Source organism: Chaetura pelagica, unplaced genomic scaffold, assembly GCF_000747805.2.
Source record: "Chaetura pelagica isolate M959 unplaced genomic scaffold, ChaPel_1.0 scaffold662, whole genome shotgun sequence".
NCBI classification, from domain to species: domain Eukaryota; kingdom Metazoa; phylum Chordata; class Aves; order Apodiformes; family Apodidae; genus Chaetura; species Chaetura pelagica.
The window spans coordinates 24,103-47,752 of record NW_009952266.1 but is presented as its reverse complement, the minus strand read 5'-3'; the positions used below and the strand labels follow the sequence as shown (position 1 = coordinate 47,752).

Here is a 23,650-nt window from a genome sequence, read left to right as displayed (position 1 = left end):
ACTCATTCTCTTTGCCTTCTGCTGTATTTTTCTGATGACTTCAAAATCCTTTCAGCAATTTATTGACCATAATGTCACATACTGCACCATTCTAAATGGAAGGGCATTAACAACTTGGACATTGATTGACAAAGTAACTTTTCACCTTTCTGAAGTCACCACAAAGCCTGTAAGTGCCACTTCTGCTGCCAAAGGTTTTCTTGGAGGTTTTGGTTGCTTTCCTTATCTCCATAGTTTCTCTTTGGAACCACAGACTTTGACCCTCTTCTATGCAGGCTGTGACTCTTCAGCTCAAGCCACCACCACTAAATTTCAGTTCAGGGAACAGCGAGACATGCTCTAGTCAAACAAGCCTCTTCCAGAGCATAACAACTTCATCTGTTTCCTTAGCTCTGGCTGCTTCTCTCTTCTATGGGCTGCAAGGCCCCTCTTTAGAGTTTGAGAGCTGGAACAAAGTTACAAGGTAGCTTCCCCCTCTTGAAACTATGTATGGATGTGTCAGAACAGCGCCTACAATGTGTCTTCATCATAAGCCACAGTATCTCCTCTACCCCCTGTAGACACAAGGCAAAACTTCATGCTATTCTAGGTCAAAGAAGCAATATAAGACCTGCCATCCTGTACCCTAATACCTGCAGTACTCACTTGGGAAGCAGGAGGGGATGCTAGAAACCCACTTTTTCTCCAAGAACTTTTATTAACTTTATACTAAACCACCTTGGGACATAAATCACAGCAGAGCTAGCTCTGATGTTTTATAACTTTTGCATTACTTCTACACACAACTGTGTTTGTGGGTGATGATAAAGTATCTTCACAGCACAAGTCCTCCCATTTGTGGGAAACCAGAAAGGCAAAGTCTGCCTACCCCCTACAGAGGGACTGTCTTGCACAAAACTGCAGGCTAAATCACTGTGCTTATCCTTACATCAGGTAAGGAGCAGGGGTAGAAGGAACAGACCATGGAGCAGGCCAAGGGATCAGCCAAGATAAAATTCTGGCACCAGGCGTGGGCATCTTAACTGCAAATTTGATGGAGTGGACACTGGTCCTTTTCCCCTCCCTTCTCTTAATAAATAAGCAATAAGAGCCTGAAAAGGTACCAATCAAAAAATTATTTATGACCTAGACCCATCTCATCAATAAGTATCAGTAAGTCTCAGTGTCCTGTTTTTGCAAGGAAGAGCACAACAGCTCTCTGGACAGATCAATGGGCCTGAACCCTCTCTTCTCCACCAACCAGGGATGTCTTTTGGTAAGATTTGCAACTCTGACTCTGTCAGATGTTTTATTTTGTCTTTATGACCTTCACCTCAAATCTATGCAGCCAGTGAATTCACCACCAGCAACCCAGAACTTGTAACTGTCACATCAATAAATTATCTTCACTTTGCTTTTAAACTGTCTCACTGGAAGTCCTTTTTGGGGCTGGGAGGTGGGCAAAGAGCTTCAGTGGAAGTCCTTCTGGTGGGACTCTGAAGCAGCAACTCTGTGAAGCTGCCTCAGTGATAGTCCTGGTGGGAATCTGAGACAGGCAAACGTTGACCATGGGTGGTTGCTCCCCCAGTCACCTTGTAAACCTTTGTCCTTTTTACGTGACACCATTTTATGCTCATTTTACCAGATCCTGATGACACTGTGCCATGAACAATGCCCAACCAGCTTCACCACCTCTGCAATAGCACCTTTGATTATTTGCTATTGTTGTTTTTTGGGTTTTTTTTGGAGGGGGGTTAAATTATTTTTTACACAGAAATGCTGAGCTGTATGGTTGTAATTTAATTTTACCTATGTTGCCTTTTCCCCACCCTATCCACAACATTTAATTGTTAGTCAGATAATCCTTGACCTATTTTTTGGGGAGCCTCATTCCTATCTGTACATGCCTTTTCATACATATGATTCTCATATTCAGGCCTATTAGTTTTGTTAACTTTAAACCTTCTTTGAGAGGAACTCTAATCTGAAGGGTCTGCTACTAAGCCATATTTCTGAGGAACAGATACATTCTGACACAAAATTTCTTCAGAGATTGCTTTATTTATCCTATTAAACAAGACCTACTAGACTTGGATGGTCCAACCAGTTCAGCTCTCTAGGCATGATTCCCAACATCTCCTACACAGACATCCAAGTTGGACTGACAGCTCTGAATCTGTCACTGTTGTCATCTTGTTCACAACGTATGTGGGTTTTTTCTACTAGTAGCCACAGCTTAACTTCAACTTGCCATAATTTATCTATACTATCCTCCCCTTTATTTTCTGCTTGGTTTCTACATTTTTCTCCCTCTTATCTCTTTCCACTGAATAATCTCCTCTTTCCTTTCCATCTTCTACTCCACTCACCTATTTTCTACTCCATTTTCAGTCAGTTTTCCTACCTCTTTCACTTTTCCCTGGATCATCCACCCCCTTTCTCCCTTTTTGTTGGTTTTCCTTATTTCCTTCCCCTCAACATCCTGCATTTGTCCTTCTGACTACACAAGAAAATTCCAGTGTTCCAAAATGATGCTGATAAGGGATCCCAATGTCTCCTTTTCCCTTCACTTCTGCCTACACACCTCAAGTAAAATAGTCAGGTAAGCACCAAACAGTGGCACAGAACCAATGGAAACAGAGACCTAGGTATAAAAATAGCAAGAACCAAAAGTTTGGGCAAGAAGAAATATGAGGAACAGTCACCTTCTTCATTGCTGAGAAAGAGTGACAGCATTTTCTTCACAGCCTTACAGTGTCCCCTTCAAAAGAGACAAAAGAGGTCAAAATTGCATGGTAAAAGACAACACAAGCACCCAAGTGTACTCACTCTCTGGAGAACATACACTGAGTTACACCTATGTACTTTATTTCTGCTCCCTGCTTATTCCTAAGTGAAGTTAACCACCTAAATCTGAAACTGCCCAGGGTGGATCTGAAGAGGAGCTGGCAATCACAAAGGTTTGTTATCCTGCTGGTTTAATGATGACCTAAGTTTGCCTTTGAGCACACTGCAAGTATTGACTGTCAGTGCCCTCACTGCAACCCATACATCTTGTGCTAGATCAGATTCTGCTTTTTGGAAGGTCGGTGAGACCCTGGCCCAGGTTGCCCAGGGAAGCTGTGGCTGCCCCATCCCTGGAAGTGTTGAAGGGCAGGTTGGATGGGGCTTGGAGCAGCCTGGGCTGGTGGGAGGTGTCCCTGCCCATGCTGGGGGGTTGGATCTAGATGATCTTGAAGGTGCCTTCCAACCCAAACCATTTTATAATTCTATGATTTCCAGGAATTCTCTCAATCTGTGAAAGTGCATCAAGCTAGAAAATTGCAAACTAAAAACATAAAAGCTCATCCTAAGTTTTAACTTCAATGTTTAATTTCTTGAGCTCTGTATCTGGGCAATCATATTCAATTCAGAGCCACAAAACTGCACACAAGGACACTGGGAAGGTCTTTCCTTAGCAGAGTTATCCTGCTCTGGTCTTCACAGGGTCACACTTGTATCAAATGGTTAAACTCATGCTTTTGCTATTCAAAGATTCTGTCACTGCATTTCTCTTTAATCAGCCTGGCTAACCCATCCTTAACCCATCTTCAGCTTACCTAAAATGTTGCAGACCTGCTGACTACATAAAAATAATTTAAAAATAAATCAATAGGCCCCTGGCCTGCCTGAGTTTAAGAAAGATTTGGATGGTGTTCTCAGGCACATGGGGTGATTCTTGGACTGCCCTATTCAGGGACAGGAGTTGGACTCCATGATCCTGATGGGACTCTTTCAACTCAGCATGTTCTATAACTCTATGAATAAAGCAGCCTCCCCTCTCTTGCACCCACTACTGCTCTTCCTGGTGTTTTCAAAGAAGTACACACCACGAGCTGAAGCTTGCACGAACCTTCCTGAGTGCAACTTCAGTCCCATGTGACATATTAAGTGGGATTTAAGTGCTTGGTGTTTCTTCCCTACACAGGAATACATTTCAATATCCATTCTCTGTGGCCACTCCAGACAGGGTAGAAATCCAAGATGCCCAACGTGAAGATGGATGGACCATCCAAGGGTTACAACTAAGTCTCCAGGTTGCTCTAAATTTCTTTCAGCAGCTGAGAGTCACAGTGCTGTCCTTCCTCCCCACAGTCCTGCCCTTTCTTCCTCCCTGGCCCATCTTCCCTCCAAAGCCACATGGGAAGTTACCACTGAGCTACAAATGTCCTTTCCAAATACCCACAACGTTCTCACACAGCAGCAAGCTGCAACTTGCTCCCAAAGGGAAATAGGCAGAGCAGCACAGAAATGCTGAAAGACAGATTTTCTCAGTCTAAAATCAGACCCAAAATGCTCCTGAACTGAGCTGTTCAGAGCTGCCCTAAATATCAGCAAGTTCTCATAGTAATAGAACATATTATATTTAATCAGAGTTCGAAGTGAGGAAGTGGAGGCTACTTCCCTTTTCAAGGTTATATTTTAGGATTAACTGCTTAGTTGTTGTTTTCTTTATGCTGCAAAAAGCCAAATTTGCCAGGAAATTTCATCATCAGAGCTATGCTTTTTAAAACACAAGTGGAGCAAATCACCATCTCTACCCCAGAGACAATTCCCACCTTTCTGCAGCCAAAGGCTCAGCCACCCCTGTGCTGCTGTCTCCAGACCAGAGCAGGAGGAACTGTCTGGATGTCGTGGAAGTTCCTTGCTGCAGAATGGATGAGCAACCAAAGGAAAAAGGAAGGTGTTGCTCTGGGCTTTCCTAGACACAACACACTGCCTTGTCTAGACACAACACATTGTCCTAGACACAACACATTGCCTTTGTCTGCCTTGCCAGGAGAGCCAGACCTGGTGTGGAGGGACCCCACACATGGCTCATTCCAGCCTTCCAAGGGCTTCCAGGCTTAGTCATTGGTTAGACTTGCAATTCTCTGTATTTGGGAAGGAAGAAATTTCACCCCAAGAACAAATGATTGAGCAAAATCTCCATCACAGAAGCTACCCAGCTTTGAGCACAGATGGGGAACTTTGCTCAGCAACGTGGTCAAACACTGAACACCCTCCCCTCTCACCAGCCTTCTGATTGCACTCTCAGCTGCAGGTCTTTGCCTGCAGTTCTGATACACTCACCATGATCTCAAGCCCAGAAAATGAAAACCCTGCAACTCTTCTAAAAAGCAGCTGAGAGCTATAAAAGAGGCAGGAACAGATTAGAGCAGAGGCCCCATAAACCATCCTGAATCTGTGAGGAATTTTTATGAGACCAGTATGCAGCTCTTCAGCTTTCTGTACTTCACATGTCTGCACAGGAATGGTTGAGCAGGGAAAGTAGGGCAGGAAAATATTGTGGTTTGCCTGCTTGTTCTCAGCAGGCATTTCTGAGCTTAGAAGATTTTTACCTCAAATCCTATTTTTAAAAAATCCATATGCCCAAACTGTGCTGTGCTTGGACTATTTTTAACCTATAGCCACATATATGGTGGGCAAAGTGCTAATGCTGCAGATTCTGCTGATATTATCTGCCCTCAGGACAAGTCCCATTGATTTTCTTACTCAGCAGAACCAGGAGCAGTATTTAACCCTGACTTTGCCCCTCTGCCAATGATTTTGGGTTATATTTGTCTTTGTCTTTAGGATCCTGACACAGTGGGATCCCACAGCCTCCTTGTCCCCCATATTTCTCTTAAACAGAGATACAAAAGCTTGTTCTTTTTCCTCTCTTCACTTGTAATCGTGGTCCAGCCATTTTATGCTCTTAACTGAACCCTTACAATCTCAGTCATCTTTTCTCTTTAATAAGGTTATCAGAACAGCACAGAGAATTGGATTCTAACTGTGCTCTTACAAGTAGTGCCTGATAATGTGTTAAAAGATTCTCTGCCAATAATTCCATGAAAAAAAAAAAAAAAGAAAACCAAAACAGCAACAATTTTGCTTTCTCACTTCTTGTGAATGTTGTATCCATAGTTCAAGTTCATTACCTGTAACTAATCTAAGTTTTTCCTTCTTGTATTCCATGATATTTTACATGTATCTATTATCTCTTTCTTTTACACATTTAAAATTGCAAAAAAAACCAGAAGTATTTAAGATTAGTATGAAGGAAATAGGAATATAAGTGTGTGTACATGTGAAAACACATGAATAAAATACAAAATAAGGATTAACAGGAAAAGTATTAATTCATTGTTACAGAGAAGCTGGGCAAAGATGAACCTAATGAGGTTCAACAAGAATAAGTGCAGAGTCCTGCACCAGTATAGACTAGGGTTTGACCTGCTAGAAAGCAGCCCCATGGAGAAGGACCTTGGGGTCCTGGTGGACAGCAAGTGATCCATGACACAGCAACATTCCCAAGAGAGCCAATAGTGTCTTGGGATGCATTAGGAACAGCATGGCCAGCAGGTCAAGGGAGGTTCTCCTCCCTCTCTACTCTGCCTCATAAAACCACATCTGGAGTGTTGTAGCTTTTAACAGCTTGGCTGAGCTCAGGGTGTTCCTTCCATCCTTGAGCAGAGAAACTACAGCAGGACATGCAAGATGCCAAGTGATAAGCAGTGATAAAGATATCAAATGTACCCACTGCAATCAATCCCCTCTCCTTGTACCAGTCAAAACATTGTCCTTCACAACCAGAGAGACCTGCAGTGTCTCAGCCTGATTCTTCTCATTTCATATTCTCTCTAAACTGCCCTGTTTGGAGACAGATTTTGGGATTGAGCATTTCAAGTAGAAACTATTACTGGCCACCTGGTTAGGAAAAATCTAAAATAATACCCAGTGTTCCTCCGGGGTTTCTTTATCACACTGAACAGTCATTGCAGGCCCAAAGTTTAGAGGTTTTCAAGTCTATCCCAGAGAGAAGGTGGCCATATCCCCCCAGAGCATTACCACAGTGGTCAGGGGAGGCATTTATGTGGAAACAGAGCCAGTCTCCAGCCAAGAAAGTCAAGGTTTGAGAGGTGACAAAAGACAGCCTGGTTCTGTGTCCTGGAAGGGACAGAGCAGGATCAGGAGACTGGGTCTGGTCCCTCCCTCAGGGGTTTACATATTGCAGATTGGAGTACAATCTGAGAACATTTCTGGGAGTAGAAACTGGGAGCAATCTTGACATTGGACTTTCACCAAAGACTTGCAGGTGTTTTTCAGTCCTTCGTTCAGGAATTCTGGCACATAAATCCACCCACAATGGGAACTCTGCCAAACCTTAATACTGCTGAGTTATCTTCTGGTTCTTATATTGCAGCAACATAAAAGCCTTCACACTTTTCTCTCCTGCTAGAATCTCTCTGAAACAAAGCACTTCCACTCCAGGTGAAAAAAAAAAGAAAGAAGCTAATAGATTTCTGAGCTAGAGAAGATTTTATCTGTTCTCTTCCATTATGATACTTCTGTTTAATTCCTACACTGTTGCATCATCTTCATGACTTTGTTTAAGCTCTCTTTACTTCACCTTTGGTAATTCTGATTTGTTCATTTCTCTACTCTTGCTTTCTTACACCCCTTCAATGTGTTTTTAGTGATACAGTGAATCTAGTCCCCTTTTTATTCAAGAAGTAACATCATATCACACACATGACACTGACTTCTCTGATCCCACCTTCTGCCATAGCCAAGGTGCTGCCTTCACCAGCACCCACTTGAAGGATTTGCACCAAACACAAACACAGACACCTAAGTCCACTTCTCCTCCTCGCCTGGCAGAGACAGGAGGTCACCAGTGAAAGGACATCCCACCCCACCTCTGGATCCACAGCTTTCTGGGATCTGCAGAATCACAGATTCCTCAAGCACCAGCACAGCCCCTTTGCTGCTGGCCCCCCTGCCCAGTCCACAGCCCTCTGACACCCCCCCATCCAGGTCTTCTCTGGCTGGTCCAGCTTGGTACTCACTACAAACATGCAATGCCCAGACACTCCTCCAGCAGGTACCTCACACTCCTGGGACCCCCATGACACCAGCTGTCCTGGTTTGGGCCCACCACAACAAGAAAGAACCAGCCCCATGGCCACTCATCCAACTCCCCCCTCACACACTCTGGGATGGGGAGGACAAACCCAACTAGAAGCTCAAGGGTCAAAACAAAGGACAAGGAGGGATCTTTACCCATTAAGGTCCCGGGCAAAACAGACTCAACTTGGGGAAAAATAATACTTTAATTTCTCACTAATCAAACCCCCCCAGGACACAGACACCCCCAGAGCAGGGCTCACACACCTCACCCCACCCCTCCTTTCTTCCTGCCCAAATCCCTTTGTTCCCCATTTCTCTCCCTCCTTCCCCCCAGCACAGGGGATGGGGATGGGGTTTGGAGTCAGTTCCCAGGCTGGTGGTTCCTGCTGCTCCTTCCTCCTCAGGAAGGAGGATTCCTCACAGCCCTGCCCTGCTCCCCACGGGTCCCTCCCATGGCAGATCCTCCCCCAGCCTCTCCTCCAGGAGCCCTTCCCACCAGGAGCTGCTCCAGCACTGCCCGCAGAGTCCCGGGGGCTTCGGGAACCGGCACCTCCCCTGGCCCGGGGGCTCCCACAGCTGCACCAGCCCAGGCCACGGGCAGCAAATCCAAGTCCTCTTGTCCAAGTTCACCCCTCCTGGTGTCCCCAGGGAATGTTCCACCATGTTCCTCCATGAGTGCAGGGGCACAAGCTGCCATCTCCCCATGGGTTGCGGGGAAACTTCTGATTGGGCACCTTCTTCCTCATAAACCACTGGGATCTTCACCCCACCACTGCCTTTCACCTCTCCAGTTCAGCTGGTTTTCTTCCCAAGTGTCCTGCTCAGCTCTTCTCTCTGTTCTTTTGTATATTAATGGCAGAGGAGCATCTATTGTTTCTCTAATGGCTCCTTGGCTGGTTTGGAGCAGGGGCAGCTTCTCAGCTTCTGACAGGAGCCACCCCTGGGGCCCTTCCCCCACTACCAAAAATCCCACCAAACCAGCACAGCCCCTGCCTGTCTGGATCCAACTGTCCAGCTTGAAGTTTGCTGTTGAACACATGTGCCCACCCCACATACACCCATTTGGGGAAGATACAAGGCACTTGCTCCCAGCAGCCAGCACCACCACATGGGCTGTGACCTGCCATCCTGCTCCAGCCATTGGTGCTGAGCCCCTCACTTGCCTCACTCATGCCAGTCCCTCAGGAAATGTAGTTTCTGGGACACACAGCATTCCCACCCCACTAGCTGGTCCCATGACCCCCACTCACTCCAGCTGCTGTCACCCCAGGCACCCACAGCCCTGCTCTGACTGTAGGAACTGGCACCCTGCCCACCCATGCTGGGAGCCAACACTCCAGGTACAAAGTCTGAAGGACCTGCCAAGATGGAAAGGGCATTGACCTCTCCAAAGGCTGGTGCTAGGACCTCAGCTTTACCTCCTCATCAGAGGCAAAGTCCCAGTTTGCCTGCAGTTCCCTGGCAGCCCATCTGTTAAGGGACTGACAGGTTTGTGTCTGTCATTGTCTTTGTTGTGCTTATTGTCAGGTTTTATGTCTCCTTGTGTTTGCTTCCCACCCTTTCCTTGCCAACTCAAACTGGCAAGGTCCTTAGCCACACAATCCTACTGGAAAAACCAAACCTTCTTACACCCCACACAACGTTACCAATTCCAGTGTCTCACCAGACTGGCTCTTATCACTATCTCCCTTATCATTTGTCCATCAGGTTTGTCTCTGTATGTTCTTGTCTATGGTTCCTTTAACCAGATATCTTTGAGGGAGCAGCCACTCCACCCCCCTACCCTTCCACATTTCACTTGAATGCTCCAGACTGTGTCCTCCCCCCTGTGTGCCATGCCAACCTTCCTCCACAGCAACTGCACCTTTTATATTTCTGTATTAAAAAACCCCACATACTTCTACTGTTTCTGTTGTGACCTTCCAGAAGGATCTAGTTTAGAGAAACCCCTCTGGATCTTTTTCCTCTAGTACAAGTCTCTGGAACTTAAAGTCAGTTCTTTATTTCTCTGTTCAACATCATCTCTAGCTTCTCTGACAGCTTCCCCTGTGGCACTTGGTCATGCTTTTCTCTGATGTCCAAATAAACGGCCTTTCTCCTCAAGTTCTACACACCACTGCAGTCAGAAAATTAAATCTTCATAAAGCCACTGCTTCTACTCCATAATATGCATCTCCCCAAATACCACACCACTCTTGATGTGATCAAACTCTTAACATAACTTAGTGTTGGATTTGGATTCTCCTGTGTCTCTTTGATTTTATTTTTGTGCCACCTGTTCCACACCTTCTTTTCCTCCCTTCAGCAGTTTCTTCATTAGCATCTACAGGTCACCTCCCAGCTTTCTCTGTTCCTCCTGCCAGTTCTCATTGGACTTTACTGAAAACCATAATCATAAAATCATAGTATGGGTTGGGTTGGAAGGGATCTTCAAGATCATCTAGATCCAACTCCCCTGCATGGGCAAGGACACCTCCCACCAGCCCAGGTTGCTCCAAGCCCCATCCAACCTGCCCTTCAACACTGCCAGGGATGGGGCAGCCACAGCTTCCCTGGGCAGCCTGGGCCAGGCTCTCACCACCCTCACACTAAAGAATACTCACCAACATTTCACTTACATTTGGTGCTTCACTTTGGAACATCTCAAAGTACTTCACAAAGGAGCACTCAAGATGACAGACATAAATTTACTCCCAATAGCAAAGGACATGTCAGGACCATGCAGGAGAACCAAGAACACACCCTGTTTGCCTCCCACAGCCCAGTTCAGTGCTCTGCTCATGAGATCACTCTCTCTCCTCCCGTGCAATGCAATTTTACAAGCCTTGCATCAAAATTAGGGACCCTTCCCTGTACCCTGGTCCTAGACAGGACATTGGGGTGGTTTTGCTCCCAGTCTTCCTGTTCTCAGCTCCAGCCCCTACTTTGGTCTGGATCACAATCATCCACCTGCAATTACAGGAAGGTCCTGCCAGCTCTTGGCTGGAGCAGGGCTCTGTGCTGGCAGGACTCAGAGGGAACTGAGCTTTCCAGCAAGTATCTACCAAGTACAGTGAACAAGAATTGCTCAAAAGCTTGTAGCTCAGCCAACCTTAGCAGACCTTAATAAGCATCAAACACGACAGAAAGACCACTTCAGAACAAATATCAAGGCTTTTTTCCAAAGTTTACTTGAGCAAGGCTTTTAATGGAAAGATCAATCACATTTCTAGGCCAGAATGAGGAATGGCCAAACTCTTCAAGTGAGCTTGTCTAACAGGCAAACCCCTGGTCACACACATCCCCACCCTGAGAGGATAAAGTGGTTTATAATAAATAACATCAAACCAGTTTTACAGTAAGCAGTTCTGTGAACATAGCCTGAAACCCTGAGAGGTTTTCATTCATTCATTCATTAACAGAGAGAGCCAGAAATGCAGAAGTCCATGGCTCCAAAATAACCAACTGCAATTGCTTTTACCAAACAGGAAAAGAGAGCAATTTGAAAGCTGCTCACGCTGCTGAACTTCCCTTCATCTATTACTGAGGTGACAGAATTCCCTTCAGCTGGCACCCTAACCTGCCCTTTGGTTTGAGCAAAACTTCCCCCAAATGAACAAGCCAGGTTTGCTACTAGAAGCAAATTCAGATTGGACAGAAGCTGCCACTATACACAGCCATTCCTACTGTCCAGCTGCCTGTATTTTCAAAAACAGTCTTCTTGGCCCAATTAACATGACATTAAAAATGCATGATGTTAAGTGACTCAACACTGCTTATAATAGTAACTAAAAAGTGTCTTTCAGGCAGAGTACTTATATATATATTAGTGTATATAAGTGTATGGAATTCTCCCAGCTTTATTGGAAGCAAACCAGGCTTGAACATTAGCAGCAGCCAAACATATACTTGGAACAGTCCAATTGTACAGCATCATGGCTGATAAAAAGGATCATTCTGCTTCCTCTGGGGAGGTGGCTGGAAGCCCTTGGTACAGAAAGATGAAATACATCAGAAGATAATGTAATAGACACTTGTTTGGGATTTTTAATGTGGTTTAGATGGCTACAAGTAATGGAGAGTTTCCAGAGTGCCCAAGAAAAAATACTTAGGCCAAGACTATGATTTATTTAGAGGCAATGTATTTCTTTTTTAACAAATGATTAAAAAAAAGCAATGCTTTCAGAAAAAACAAAACAAAACAACACAAAACAACTCTCAGTGTGTCACTGTTACTCTGCTACTTCTGTTCTAACATAATTTCCTTTCTACAGCACCAGTTAAACGGGAGCAGGGACACTTAAAGGTCCCTTTGGCTTTTTCAATGTTTTGACAGCCATGAACTGGAACCCAAGACTGCCCAAAGTCCTCCAAGTCAGAAGCAAGAGATGCCTCATTAAACAAATGATCACCTCCCTTGGGAGATGAACATCAGTGGTAGTCCTGAAATTTTGCAAGCTGTCTAATCTTGAATCCTAAATCCAGTGTAAAAGCTAAACTTTTCCAGGAGACTCACAACAATGTAATCTCAGACAGGAATTCCCTGTATGGGGGGAGAAGGTGGCTGCAAAGTGAAGTGAAATACACTTGCAGGTGCTCAAATCTTTCCTTCCTTCCTTCCTTCCTTCCTTCCTTCCTTCCTTCCTTCCTTCCTTCCTTCCTTCCTTCCTCCCTTCCTCCCTTCCTCCCTCCCTTCCTCCCTTCCCTTCCTCCCTTCCTCCCTTCCCCCTCTATACTTTGTATATTGGCCACAAGACTTAAAAACATGATAAATTTATACATTCTGATAAATTAACCAGTCTTGACTGCAAATAGATAAACAAGCATTCAAAAGGGCACTACAAAAGAAATGGATGGATGGCAGTATCATTGCATATTTTTAGGAGAGATTTATGAATTATTCCAAAAACTTCTTCACTATCTGGCAGAAGGGAAAAGGAATTTAAAATCCCACCCAGGATTTCAGTTTGGAAGGATGGGTGTAGCTGTCACCATCACAGACAGTCAGCTCTCTGATGGTATCCAGTGCAGGCAGGTCCAGGCTCATTGAAGTATTAATCATGATTCCCAGTAAACTTTTACATTAAATCAGAATGATACTTAATCTAAGTGCACTAGAAAAAAAAAAAACCCAACATCCCAAAACACTTTCTTTTATCTTACTGGTATTTCTAACCTGCCATATGTTCTTACCCCATTAATCTGTCTCCCTTTTTAGTGTTGTTTTCAATAGTGCTCAAAATGTCAGCCAGAAGAAGCAACAAACCAACATGAGGCATCATTTCAAATCAGGCCATGTGTCCAAGGTTCAATTATTCAGATTAAATTATTCAGTATGTATCATGTGTGAAAATTGACATTAGTTCCAATCAGCTTCCCAACAACACTCATCCTTACATCAAACAGTGACCTGGAATACAAAGACTGCTGGTGATCCCTTTCCTTCCACTTTGCTTGGGTGCTGGAGTTCCCAACAGGCTCCAGACAGACTGACAGACCTTGTGAATTCTGCAGCAGGGAGGAACTGAAAGGTTGAGTAGGATTTCCTTGCAAAAGGTGACACAAACTCATGGAGAACATCACAAACTAAGAGCTACAGTAAAGCCATCTTCACAGCTTCCCATCCAGTCAGGACACCACACCAGGAAACATCTCTCTTCTTCCAAGTTTATAGCTGGTTCACCATTGTCACCAGACTCATAATTTGTATAATGCTGCTTTATTTCTCTAAGGAGCTCTTCATTTTACAAGTGAAGAGCAAGAGAAGAAAATTTAAATCTTCTCAGTTATATGTAGCTGAGGGTAAAGGTAAGATCTAGGCTTCCTGGGGAAGCTGAAGTATGAGCAGAAATGCCTTCTGGAAAAGGAAAACAGCTACTTTTCTGTTGCAGAGAAAGATTCCTTCAGCAGAGAACTCGGGCTTGCAGTCAAAAGTCATTTTGACTGGTTGAGATATAAAAACTTGCCCTAAAGTATGGTATGTATGGTTCTGATCTCATGCTTGTGTGGCAAAGCAGAACTTCCTAAGCTTGTCACTTGAGTACAACCACCAGTGTAGCTGCAGCTGGGGACAAGCCAGCATCAGGGGCAACCACAGGGGAAGCCACCAGCCATGCACGTGTCAGGGGAGGAGTTCAGATGTCCTGGAATGGTGTTCTCTTTCATACTGGGATTTGGAAGCATCTCCTGAGAAATGAACAGTAGTTTCAGAATCCCTGGGAACACCTCAGGACAGCTTCTGAAATGGAATAAAGCATTACTTTTTGAAAGGCTGTAGCAAGTATTAAATATTTTCATTCTGCCACATTTCAAAGGAACACAGAAAAAAAAATTAGGTTGGAAAGGACCTCAGGAGTTCTCTCCAACTTCCAACTCAAAGGGAGGGCTAAACAGGTAGATTATGTTGTTGCTCAGGACCTTTGTCCAGTCAACCTTTGAGTACTTCCATGGATGGAGATCCCAACACCTCTCTGGGTCCTGCCCCTGCCTTCCAACACTCTCACAAGGAAGAATTTCCTCCTCATGTTCAACAAGAATTTCCCTTGCTGCGATCTGTTAACCATTTCTTCTCTTTCCAGCACTGCAATGCCCTAAAACTACTGCTAATTCCCATCTCCTGGGGTTTTTCAGGGGTTTTTCTTTGGGGGATGGGGGGGGGTGTCTGTGTATTGGGGGGTGGGAGTTTGTTGAGTTTTGGGGTTGTTGTTGTGGGGTTTTTTACCCCCAGTCAAATTTAACTCCAATATTATCTATTTTCTAAGGTTTCCAAGAAGCTACATTACCTACATTAAAGAACAGTGGCCCCATATTCTGGATGAGAATACAAACAAAACAGAAGATTAACAACTTGGTGATGAACTGTTAGTTAATAAAACGGGGACTTACAGCTTCAGGATTCAATAGAACAGTTCAGATTTTATCCCAAAACCTCCTCTTTGATAAGAAAAGCTTTTCCATGAGATGTAACATTGCAGGAGTAAAGGATCTGACCAGATGAAGAGCTCTAAAATGTTTATATTCTTTAGTGTGGATTTGTATTCTACAGCTACATTTTGATGATGAGCAAACTGGCACCTTTCCATGCTCTGCATTAGCCCAGGTTAATTTTTCTTGTAGTTTTTTAAACAAGGTGGGATGCATTAAAGAGATGGAACCCCTTGCAGAGAAGCGTGATGATGTAGAAGAGAAGACAAGAACTCGCTAATTCTAATCCCTAGATAAACAGATAATTAATTGAAAACAAAGATGAAAGTGCTAATAGTGGTCCTAAACCAACAACCCCAAAGCCTTTGAAGGTATTCCAGCTGGCAGCTCAGATTAGACAACTCATTTACAAGGTTGATGTTGCTTCAGAAGCTCAAAAAAAGCTGAACCAAGGAGACAATTATATTTCCTTAGACTGGAAGGAAGAAATCACTTATTTTTTCCACCAAATTTCCTTCCTGTCAATACTACATTGAAAACAAGCAGCTTTAGAGTTCGATTATCTTCAGGATATTCATGACTGACCAATCAGAAATCCAAAAAAAACCCCACAACAACAAAAAAGCCAAACAACTGAAGGATTCACTTGAAGGAATATGTAGAGACAGTAGAATTTTTAAAGGCTGCATGAGAATAGGGTTCTACAAAGAAGAAAACAGCAGGAAATATGTTCATATTTTCCTGATTCCTGAAACACCATAAATTTTCTCATGATGAAAACCTATTGGAGACAAAGAGCTGCCATATAGAGCAGAATCAAGATTCTTTGAATAAATCTGTCTAGACTTTCTGTTTCCTTTTTTAGGAAGTGTGAGGGGCACAGGAAAAGTGGGTAATACAAACAAGAGGGATCCTGGCTACAAATCTGAAAACCTTAATAAACCCCCAACACCTCACTTCTTTTTTCCACCAAATTTCCTTCCTATCAATACTACATACACCTCACTGTTGGAGGGGTCAGTTGGTTTACAACATAAACCACTAAGTCACTCCTGCTCCAGCACCCTTAGCATTCTGGTGCTCTTTGCACCATCCGTGCCCCTCCACAAGGTTTGGTCACTGAACATTCAGCTCCTCAGTTCCCCTGAGCATCCCCTCCTTTTACTGGCATTTCTCACCATGCATAAATTTTTCATTTGCTACACAAAATTCCTCAGATTCTGCAGCTCTTTCAGACCAAACCAAACACCAGATGTTTTGAGTTCTTGGTATTTCAAGACAACTGAAAATGGAAACCACAGAAAAGGTCTCCCTGAGCAACCACCTAATTTTAGTTGGGTATTTTTTTTCCCCTTTTCTGTCCAAAAAAGATCCCCCAAAGTACATACAAACAGAAATTGACTCTCATTGAAGTCTGTGATGGTTCAGACAAAAATTCCTTAGCACCACAGATCCTATGGATAAATCATCCCTTTCACAGAGTACCCAGTTGCTGAAAACTTTTGTTACATTATCCCAATCCTTCCCCCCCACCTCCCCAGCCTCCACTGCACTGATTTCCCCTGATTTCCCCTAAGCAATAAACATCCAGGAACACTGATTTTTTTATAGCCCAGCACACTTGGTCCATATTATAAGCACAAACATGAAAAACAGCAGCTTTGCTAAATCACATAACGCCAAAATGGCCTGATTCATTATTCCTATTTCCCTCATGATAAACCAAAACCTGAAACTTGTTGCCAAAAAAACCCCCAACAAACTCTGCATCAAAACAAGTGTGGCTAGGAGGTCAAGGGAGGTGATTCTCCCTCTCTACTCCAGTCTTGTGAGACCCCACCTGCAGTTCTGTGTCCAGCTCTGGAGCCCTCAACATGGAGCTGTTGGAGCAAGTCCAGAGGAGGCCACAGAGATGATGTGAAGGGTGGAGCAGCTCTGGAGACAGGCTAAGGTCTCCCTGGAGCCTTATTCTCCAGCCTCCAGCACTTGGACTATCTTCACAGTCTCCCCTGGACTCCATCCAAAATCTCCACATCTTTCTTGTGCTCTGGGCCCCAAAACTGGACACAGCACATCAGGAGGATTCTCACCAGAGAATCGAATGCTGGAGCTGCAAGAGGGAATTGGAGTGGTTGGAAAGAGGGAAATTTACAGCAGTTTCCTCTGCTGAGTTTTCTTTTTTCATGGCTCTTTCAAGGATCTTCTTGGCCTGACCCCAAAAGGAACTTCTGTAACCAAGGAACCTGCCTAGAAAACTGAATTACAATTTGGGCAGAAAACTGATGGTTCTGGGCAGGTTGTTATCAGCAGAGACAGAAAAAAAAGAAAGGTGAAGGTGGCTCACCCTTACATCTGGCTACATCAGGGGGGATGGTCCCAGCAGAAGGAGGTGCAGGGAGGGCTCACTCACATGGCTGGTCCACCTAAGTGCATCCATTTTTGTCCCTGGAAATGTATGCCAAGTTCTTCCACTCCTGTTACAGCTTCACAAGAAATAGTCCCCAGTGCTAGGTTTGTGTCTATATTTGGCCATAACCTAAATATTGAATGTCAAATCAAAGAGAGGTCACTACACTCTGAATGTGGAAATACCTCCCAGGCTTTTTGTGCAGCACAATGGACAAGCCAACAAAAGGGCTGTAACCAGCCGTGGTCACGTCACAATCCCAGAAATACCCAGTGAACTCCTTCCTCACTTCACTAACCCCACCAGTGCCTTTTGTCTCTGAACCAGCACAGCAAAGTAACACTGCAAGATGCTTTTCCCCTCAGCTGTCACTTCTGCTACACAGCACAAAGACAGCAAAACACTGAAGAGCCACCATTCCAGTTTACTACACCCTGTCATGATGGTCACACACAGCTCTATTTTTAGCTCTAACCCAAATAGAAGATGTAAACTCACAAAAGCTTTTCCAGTGTCTGCATATGGGAAAAAAAACAACATTCAAGCCTATCAAGAACAAGAATAATGAGATTAAACTACATTTTTAAAAGACATTTAACTTCTGGAATTTCAGTTAACTTTTCTATATCTCACATACTAAAGGCTGTAATCCTCCCCCTCAGTTAAAAAAAACAAGAATCAGGGATATTTAAGTTCTGCTAAAATTGCAATTTAGGAGCAGTTTCCAGATCTTTTTATTATAAGTGCAGGGTTTTTCCCAGTGCCTTTTAAATATTTGATCGTTTCTTTTTGTCACATTTAGATTCTTAGGGAGCAACACAATGAACCCTCCCTCAGAAGTTCAAAAAGTCACATGTGTTTATATTTTTAACTCCAAATTACTCAGTCTGAAAGCATTTAAAGATAAAACTTAGTCAACACCCAAATTTAAATTTTAATAGAAATTTCTATTGGTAAATTCTGAAAAAAAATTTAATCCTCTCGTTTTAATACAAAACAAGTAAAAATATTCCTCACTAATTAAGAGTGATCTTTGTGTGATCTAAACATGGTATAAATTGTATTTCCATCCACAGGGATTTGGACTAAGGAACAACTTTCAGGAATGAGTGAGAGTTCACTTTCCTGCCCCAGGTGAATGGAAACTATTTTCCAAGCATCTTTTTTTTAACATCAATATACTTTATTTTAAATCTTAGCAAATCTAAAGCATGTACAGAAATGAAAGCACAGAAACTGCAGCTCCCGCCCACTCACTATTTGAACATGAAAGCTGCGTTAATAACTTGCAGTATTTTGCAAGACATTTGTAAATTATATATACACATTTCTACCTATTTAGTTGATTCTGCAGTACAACAGCCACTGGAATCATCAGCAACAGATTGGTAATAACTGCCATAATTTTGTTGCTCAAGGTAGGTAAGTTTTCACAGTCTCTGCCTCTGCTTCCCTACTCAGCTCCATTAATGCACAACCTTTGGATTTTCTACACAGGTAGAAACCCTACCCTATCTATGGTTACCCATTTCTGCATATTAAGAGCTAATAAATTAAAATTGCCAAAGGTGACACCTGGGATTTATTTTGCTTGCTACTAAAAGCTCCTAAAACAGTGTCTCATATTCCAAGCTTATAAATTCACCTGAATGACTGAAATAGAGGGAGATGTAATGAGACATATTTTGATTTTTCTCATTACAGAGCTCAGGGATAGCTTTGCATTTTTGTTTTATGCATGTTTTATTTGCATATTTTATTCAGTCTATGAATGTGTTGGTAACTGAGTTTCAAGATCTTGCTCAATAGGAACATGGACATTAGTCCCACCAGGTTTACTTGGGGCTATTTATATCACCTTTTTTACAGGAGTTTTGCAATGATGGGCTACACTCCAGCCAAGGATAAGTCCCTAGGATACTATCTGGGTTCTTGCAGACACCCTCTGAGTTAAGAGATTGCCAAAAAGGTTTTTAACTACCCATTACAAAGGTTCTTACTCAGCCTTTATTTCAGAGCCTCCAAATAATCAATGATAATCCCAACACGCACCGATGCATTAGGCACAAATTCTTCTTTCCATACTGCCAGCTGCTGTTTTCCTGGTCTCCACCATTTCTTACTGGAAGAACCTGACACTTCTTGCTGTGTAAGATTTATTCCAATCCCCCCTTTGCATTGTGAGGCCCCCTGGACACATGCAACCCTCTGCCACTTCAGAGAACACAACTTAAAACTGATGATGACTTTGATTAAATACTAGGTAAACCATCATGGGTAAATCAAACAACAAATAGTTGAGAATAGCTCATAGACTCATAGAATCACCTTTCATTGCCAGTGATATTTATGTGGAAAAGCTGTTCAGAAAAGGGAGGAGGGGGGAAAACCCACCCACAATCCACAAACCAATTCCACCCGCCAACAGAGAAGAGAAGGCGCGATAAACCAATTGCACAGCAAAGAGCAAATCAGAAATCTCTTCCAGAACAATAGAAAACTTCCTTAAAATCATTCCTTGGAAACTCAAGGATTCTAAAAGGAAGAGCTGCACAGCTCAAGATGTGTTTGACTCCCCAAAGAAACTGCTGACCCTGCCCCTACATCAAGGTTCAAAAAGGGGTTGGCCAATTACATGCATTGAAAGGTACGATGGTGATTTCAAAAATGAAAATAAACATGATGGTTACAAACTTAGTACAACCTCTAATAATTGTAAATTAGGTTTAAAACTATTGCAGGAAGCAGATTATACCATGTCTGTCTGCATGCTTAGAAACATCTGGAACAGTTCTCACCACTGAGTATGGTCTGGACAGAGCCAATACTGGTTAATTACTGCTACATACTGAGGAAATTGGACAGTGCAGGCAAAACATCTCAAACCTTTCAAAAAAAAAAGAAAGATGACTCTCAGCACCTACCCAATATACAGCCACTGTTATTTTGCCTATAAGAAAACAATGTTGGACAAGTGACACAGGAACACCTGGCAGATCAGACCTGCAGACATATCCCACCTTGTAGCCCTAAATTGTTGCCAAAGTATGATATTTCCCCTGCACAATCATACTGAGAAGAAACCAGTGGCTTAGTAGAAAATGTTAGATTTCCAAAACCTCTAGGTTGCTTGGGAAGAGAGATGAGCACTACAAACTACATTTCATAAAGAGGTGCTGGATATTTAACCTCACCACAGGCTTACCTTGGGCATTGTGAACCAGCACCTTGGCTCAGCAAACTAATCACCTTTTGAAAAATCTCAGGTACTGGGGATGTGGGATATAATAATAAGCAAAAAGGGGGAAAATAAGCAAAAGGGGGAAACATAAGCAAAAGGGGGAAAAATAAGCAAAAGGGGGAAAAATAAGCAAAAGGGGGAAAAATAAGCAAAACAAACCCAAAATAACCCAACCCAGAAGTCACAGGCTCCATACAGTGTAGATTAGAACCACCCATGGACTAGAAACTTCCTGGACCCTTCCATGCCCCTACTTAGCTCAGCTTACAAGGTAATTAGTTTTCATTTACATCTTCTTTAGCTTCAACTATGTCTGAAGGTCCAAAATATTTGTGGGGTGAAAAAAGCCCTTTGTCATCCCATATTTACCATAGTTCACCAAAAGAGATCATGGCTTTTGGCTTTAAGAAAGACATAAAGGGAAGTGAAGTTTCTTCTAGGTGCCATGAAATGACACCTGCTCTCCTGCAAGTACCCTCAGTACCTTCTGCCCTGCCAACCACTGGGTGTAGTGTGGTACGTAGGCCACGTGCATGGAGAAAGAAGTGACAGGAAGAAGTACTCACCACAAGGACAGCATTCAAGTGATCACTTTGGACCTGCTGCACTTGGATGCACCTGGGTCCTGGCACTTGTAACCTTGCACCACTGGGGACGTTCCCAGCATTACCATTTGGGATGTTGCTGTTACTAGACCCAAGACCTAGAGATGCCCTGTACAAGTAGGTATGAGTGAGTTTCCCCACACCAGTGACCTTCAGCATGTCCGGTGGGAGGTGGGAGCTGGGAAGCATGTGCACACTGTAGCAATACTTCTCATACTCCTCAGCTGGGCAGCAGCAACCCCGGCAGCAGCAAGCGCGGCAGCGGCACAGCCGCACGATGGCGAGGAAGAGGAGGAACGTGGCGAAGATGAAGGAGACACAGGCAAGAGAAATGATCAAGTAGATATTCGTAGCGTTGAGCAGTGGTGGTGGCTCCCCACTGTCGTCAAAGTCTGGCAGCACCTGGGGCAGGGTGTCAGCCAGCAGGATGCCCACCGTCACAGTAGAGGAGAGTGGCGGGTCCCCGTGGTCCTGCACCACCACAACCACCTTGTGCTTGAGGAAGTCAGTGGAGCGCATGGAGCGCGTGGTGCGCAGCTCACCGGAGTGCGGCGCCAAGCGGAACAGGCTGGAGTCGGAGGAATGGGCCAGGTGATAGGAGAGCCAGGCATTCTGTGCATTGTCCTCGTCGTCCGCCACCACTTTGGTCACCAGATAGTCCTCATCAGCCAGGCGGGGCACAACCTCCACAGCTACCGAGCCATTCTGGTTGGTGGGGTACAGGATGGCTGGGGCATTATCATTCTGGTCTGAGATGTAAACATTCACTGTTACGGCAGCACTCAAGGCTGGTGACCCGTTGTCCTTGGCTTCCACTTGGAAATGGAAGCTCCTAAGCTGCTCAAAATCAAAGGCACGTGTTGCATAGATGCTCCCATTGGCCAAGCTCACAGACAAAAAGCTGGCCAGGGCACTGCCTGCAACTGTGGAATTCCTGAGCACGTAAGAGACCCGTCCGTTCTCCCCCATATCAGGGTCAGATGCCGAGACCTGGTAAAGAAAAGCACCGAGTGGATTGTTCTCCTCCACAAACACATCAAGTGTGTCAGCACTGAAGACAGGGGCATTATCATTCACATCAGAAATTTGCACCCAGAGGGTCTTCTGAGTGGTGATGGGTGGAGAGCCCAAGTCTGTGGCAGTAATGGTGATGTTGTACTCGCTGATCAGCTCTCGGTCCAGAAGCCCACTGGTGACCAGGCTGTAGTAGTTTTCCAGGGAAGGCTTTAACTGGAAGGGAAGGTTATCAGGGATAGTGCAGTTTACCTTCCCGTTCTCCCCAGGGTCCTTATCAATTATACTCAGCAGAGCTATCACTGTGCCAGGAACAGCATCCTCAGGTATGGGACTGGAAAGGGATGTAATTGTTATCTCTGGGCCATGATTGTTCACATCAGTGATTTCCACCAGCAGCTTAGCAGTGCTGGACATGCCAAATGCCCCGTTATCCCTTGCCTCAATAAGCATCTCGAGGAGAGGTCTCTGAACAGCTAAAACGCCGTTGACTGTCACCTCCCCAGTGTGTGGGTGAATTAAGAACATTCGCTGCAGCTCAGCAGAAGTAGTATTGCTAAATGAATACCTGATCTCTCCGTTTGGACCTTCATCCAAGTCCGTGGCATGCACTTGCACAACCAAAGTGCCACTGGGGGAGTTTTCCAAGATACTCGCCCTGTAGACCGAGTGCTCAAATTCTGGTGCATTGTCATTAGTATCCAGCACAGTCACAATGACCGGGACATCACCGGACTTTGGAGGGTTCCCACCATCTTTGGCTGTAAGGACAAGTTTGTGAGTGGCTTGCTGCTCCCTGTCTAAGGCTTTCTTCAGCACCAATTCAGGATATTTACTCCCGTCCCCACGCGTCTGCATTTCCAAATGGAAATGTTCATCAGGGCTCAGAGTATAATTCTGGACACTGTTGGCACCTTCATCAAGGTCTTGGGCATTGGGGAGTGCAAACCGTGCCCCGGGTGACAAAAATTCAGGCACATTTATATGATATTCACTTAAGGGAAAGCTGGGAGAGTTGTCATTTATGTCCAAGACTTTAAATTCCATCCTATACAGCTCTAGAGGATTTTCTAACACGAGTTCATAATTCAGAAGACAGGCAGACTTCAATTCACAGAGCTGCTCTCTGTCTATGGGCTCATTAACAGACAGAGCCCCCGTGCTTGCATTTATATTAAAATATTGCTTACTTGAACCAGTGATCATGCGAAATTTCCGAGCTGAAAGCGAAGCTGCATCTATTCCTAAATCCTTTGCTATGTTCCCGACAGACGCTCCACGCTCCGTTCCCTCGGCGATCGAATACACAACTTGCCCGTCCGCGGTGCAGCAAATAAGGCAGAAGACCATTAAATAGACCCGCATTCTTCCTCCCCTGGCTCAGCTCCCCGCAGACCGGCACGGCAGGAACATAATCCAGAATTGCACCAAAACCCCCCTGAAGTGCCCAGCACGAGGCGAACCGGCGGCAGGGAGCGAACGGGAACCGGGGCGCAGCGGTGACAAGTTGACTACAGGGGTGCGGGACGCGTCCCGGCCCCGCGCCGGTCCCCCCCCACCCACCCC

At 44.4% G+C, this 23,650-nt stretch overlaps 1 protein-coding gene across 1 annotated transcript in view; it reads right to left on the bottom strand.

The window, feature by feature from the left end:
* Positions 1–23,650, bottom strand: part of LOC104397742 (protocadherin alpha-C1-like) — a gene marked incomplete at its 5' end in the record, with an annotated part of 52,330 nt that overhangs the window by 4,626 nt on the left and 24,054 nt on the right. Inside the window, 2 exon segments of the mRNA XM_010007750.1 lie at positions 21,032–23,461; positions 23,463–23,522. Coding sequence (XP_010006052.1) covers positions 21,032–23,461; positions 23,463–23,522 — 2,490 coding nt within the window.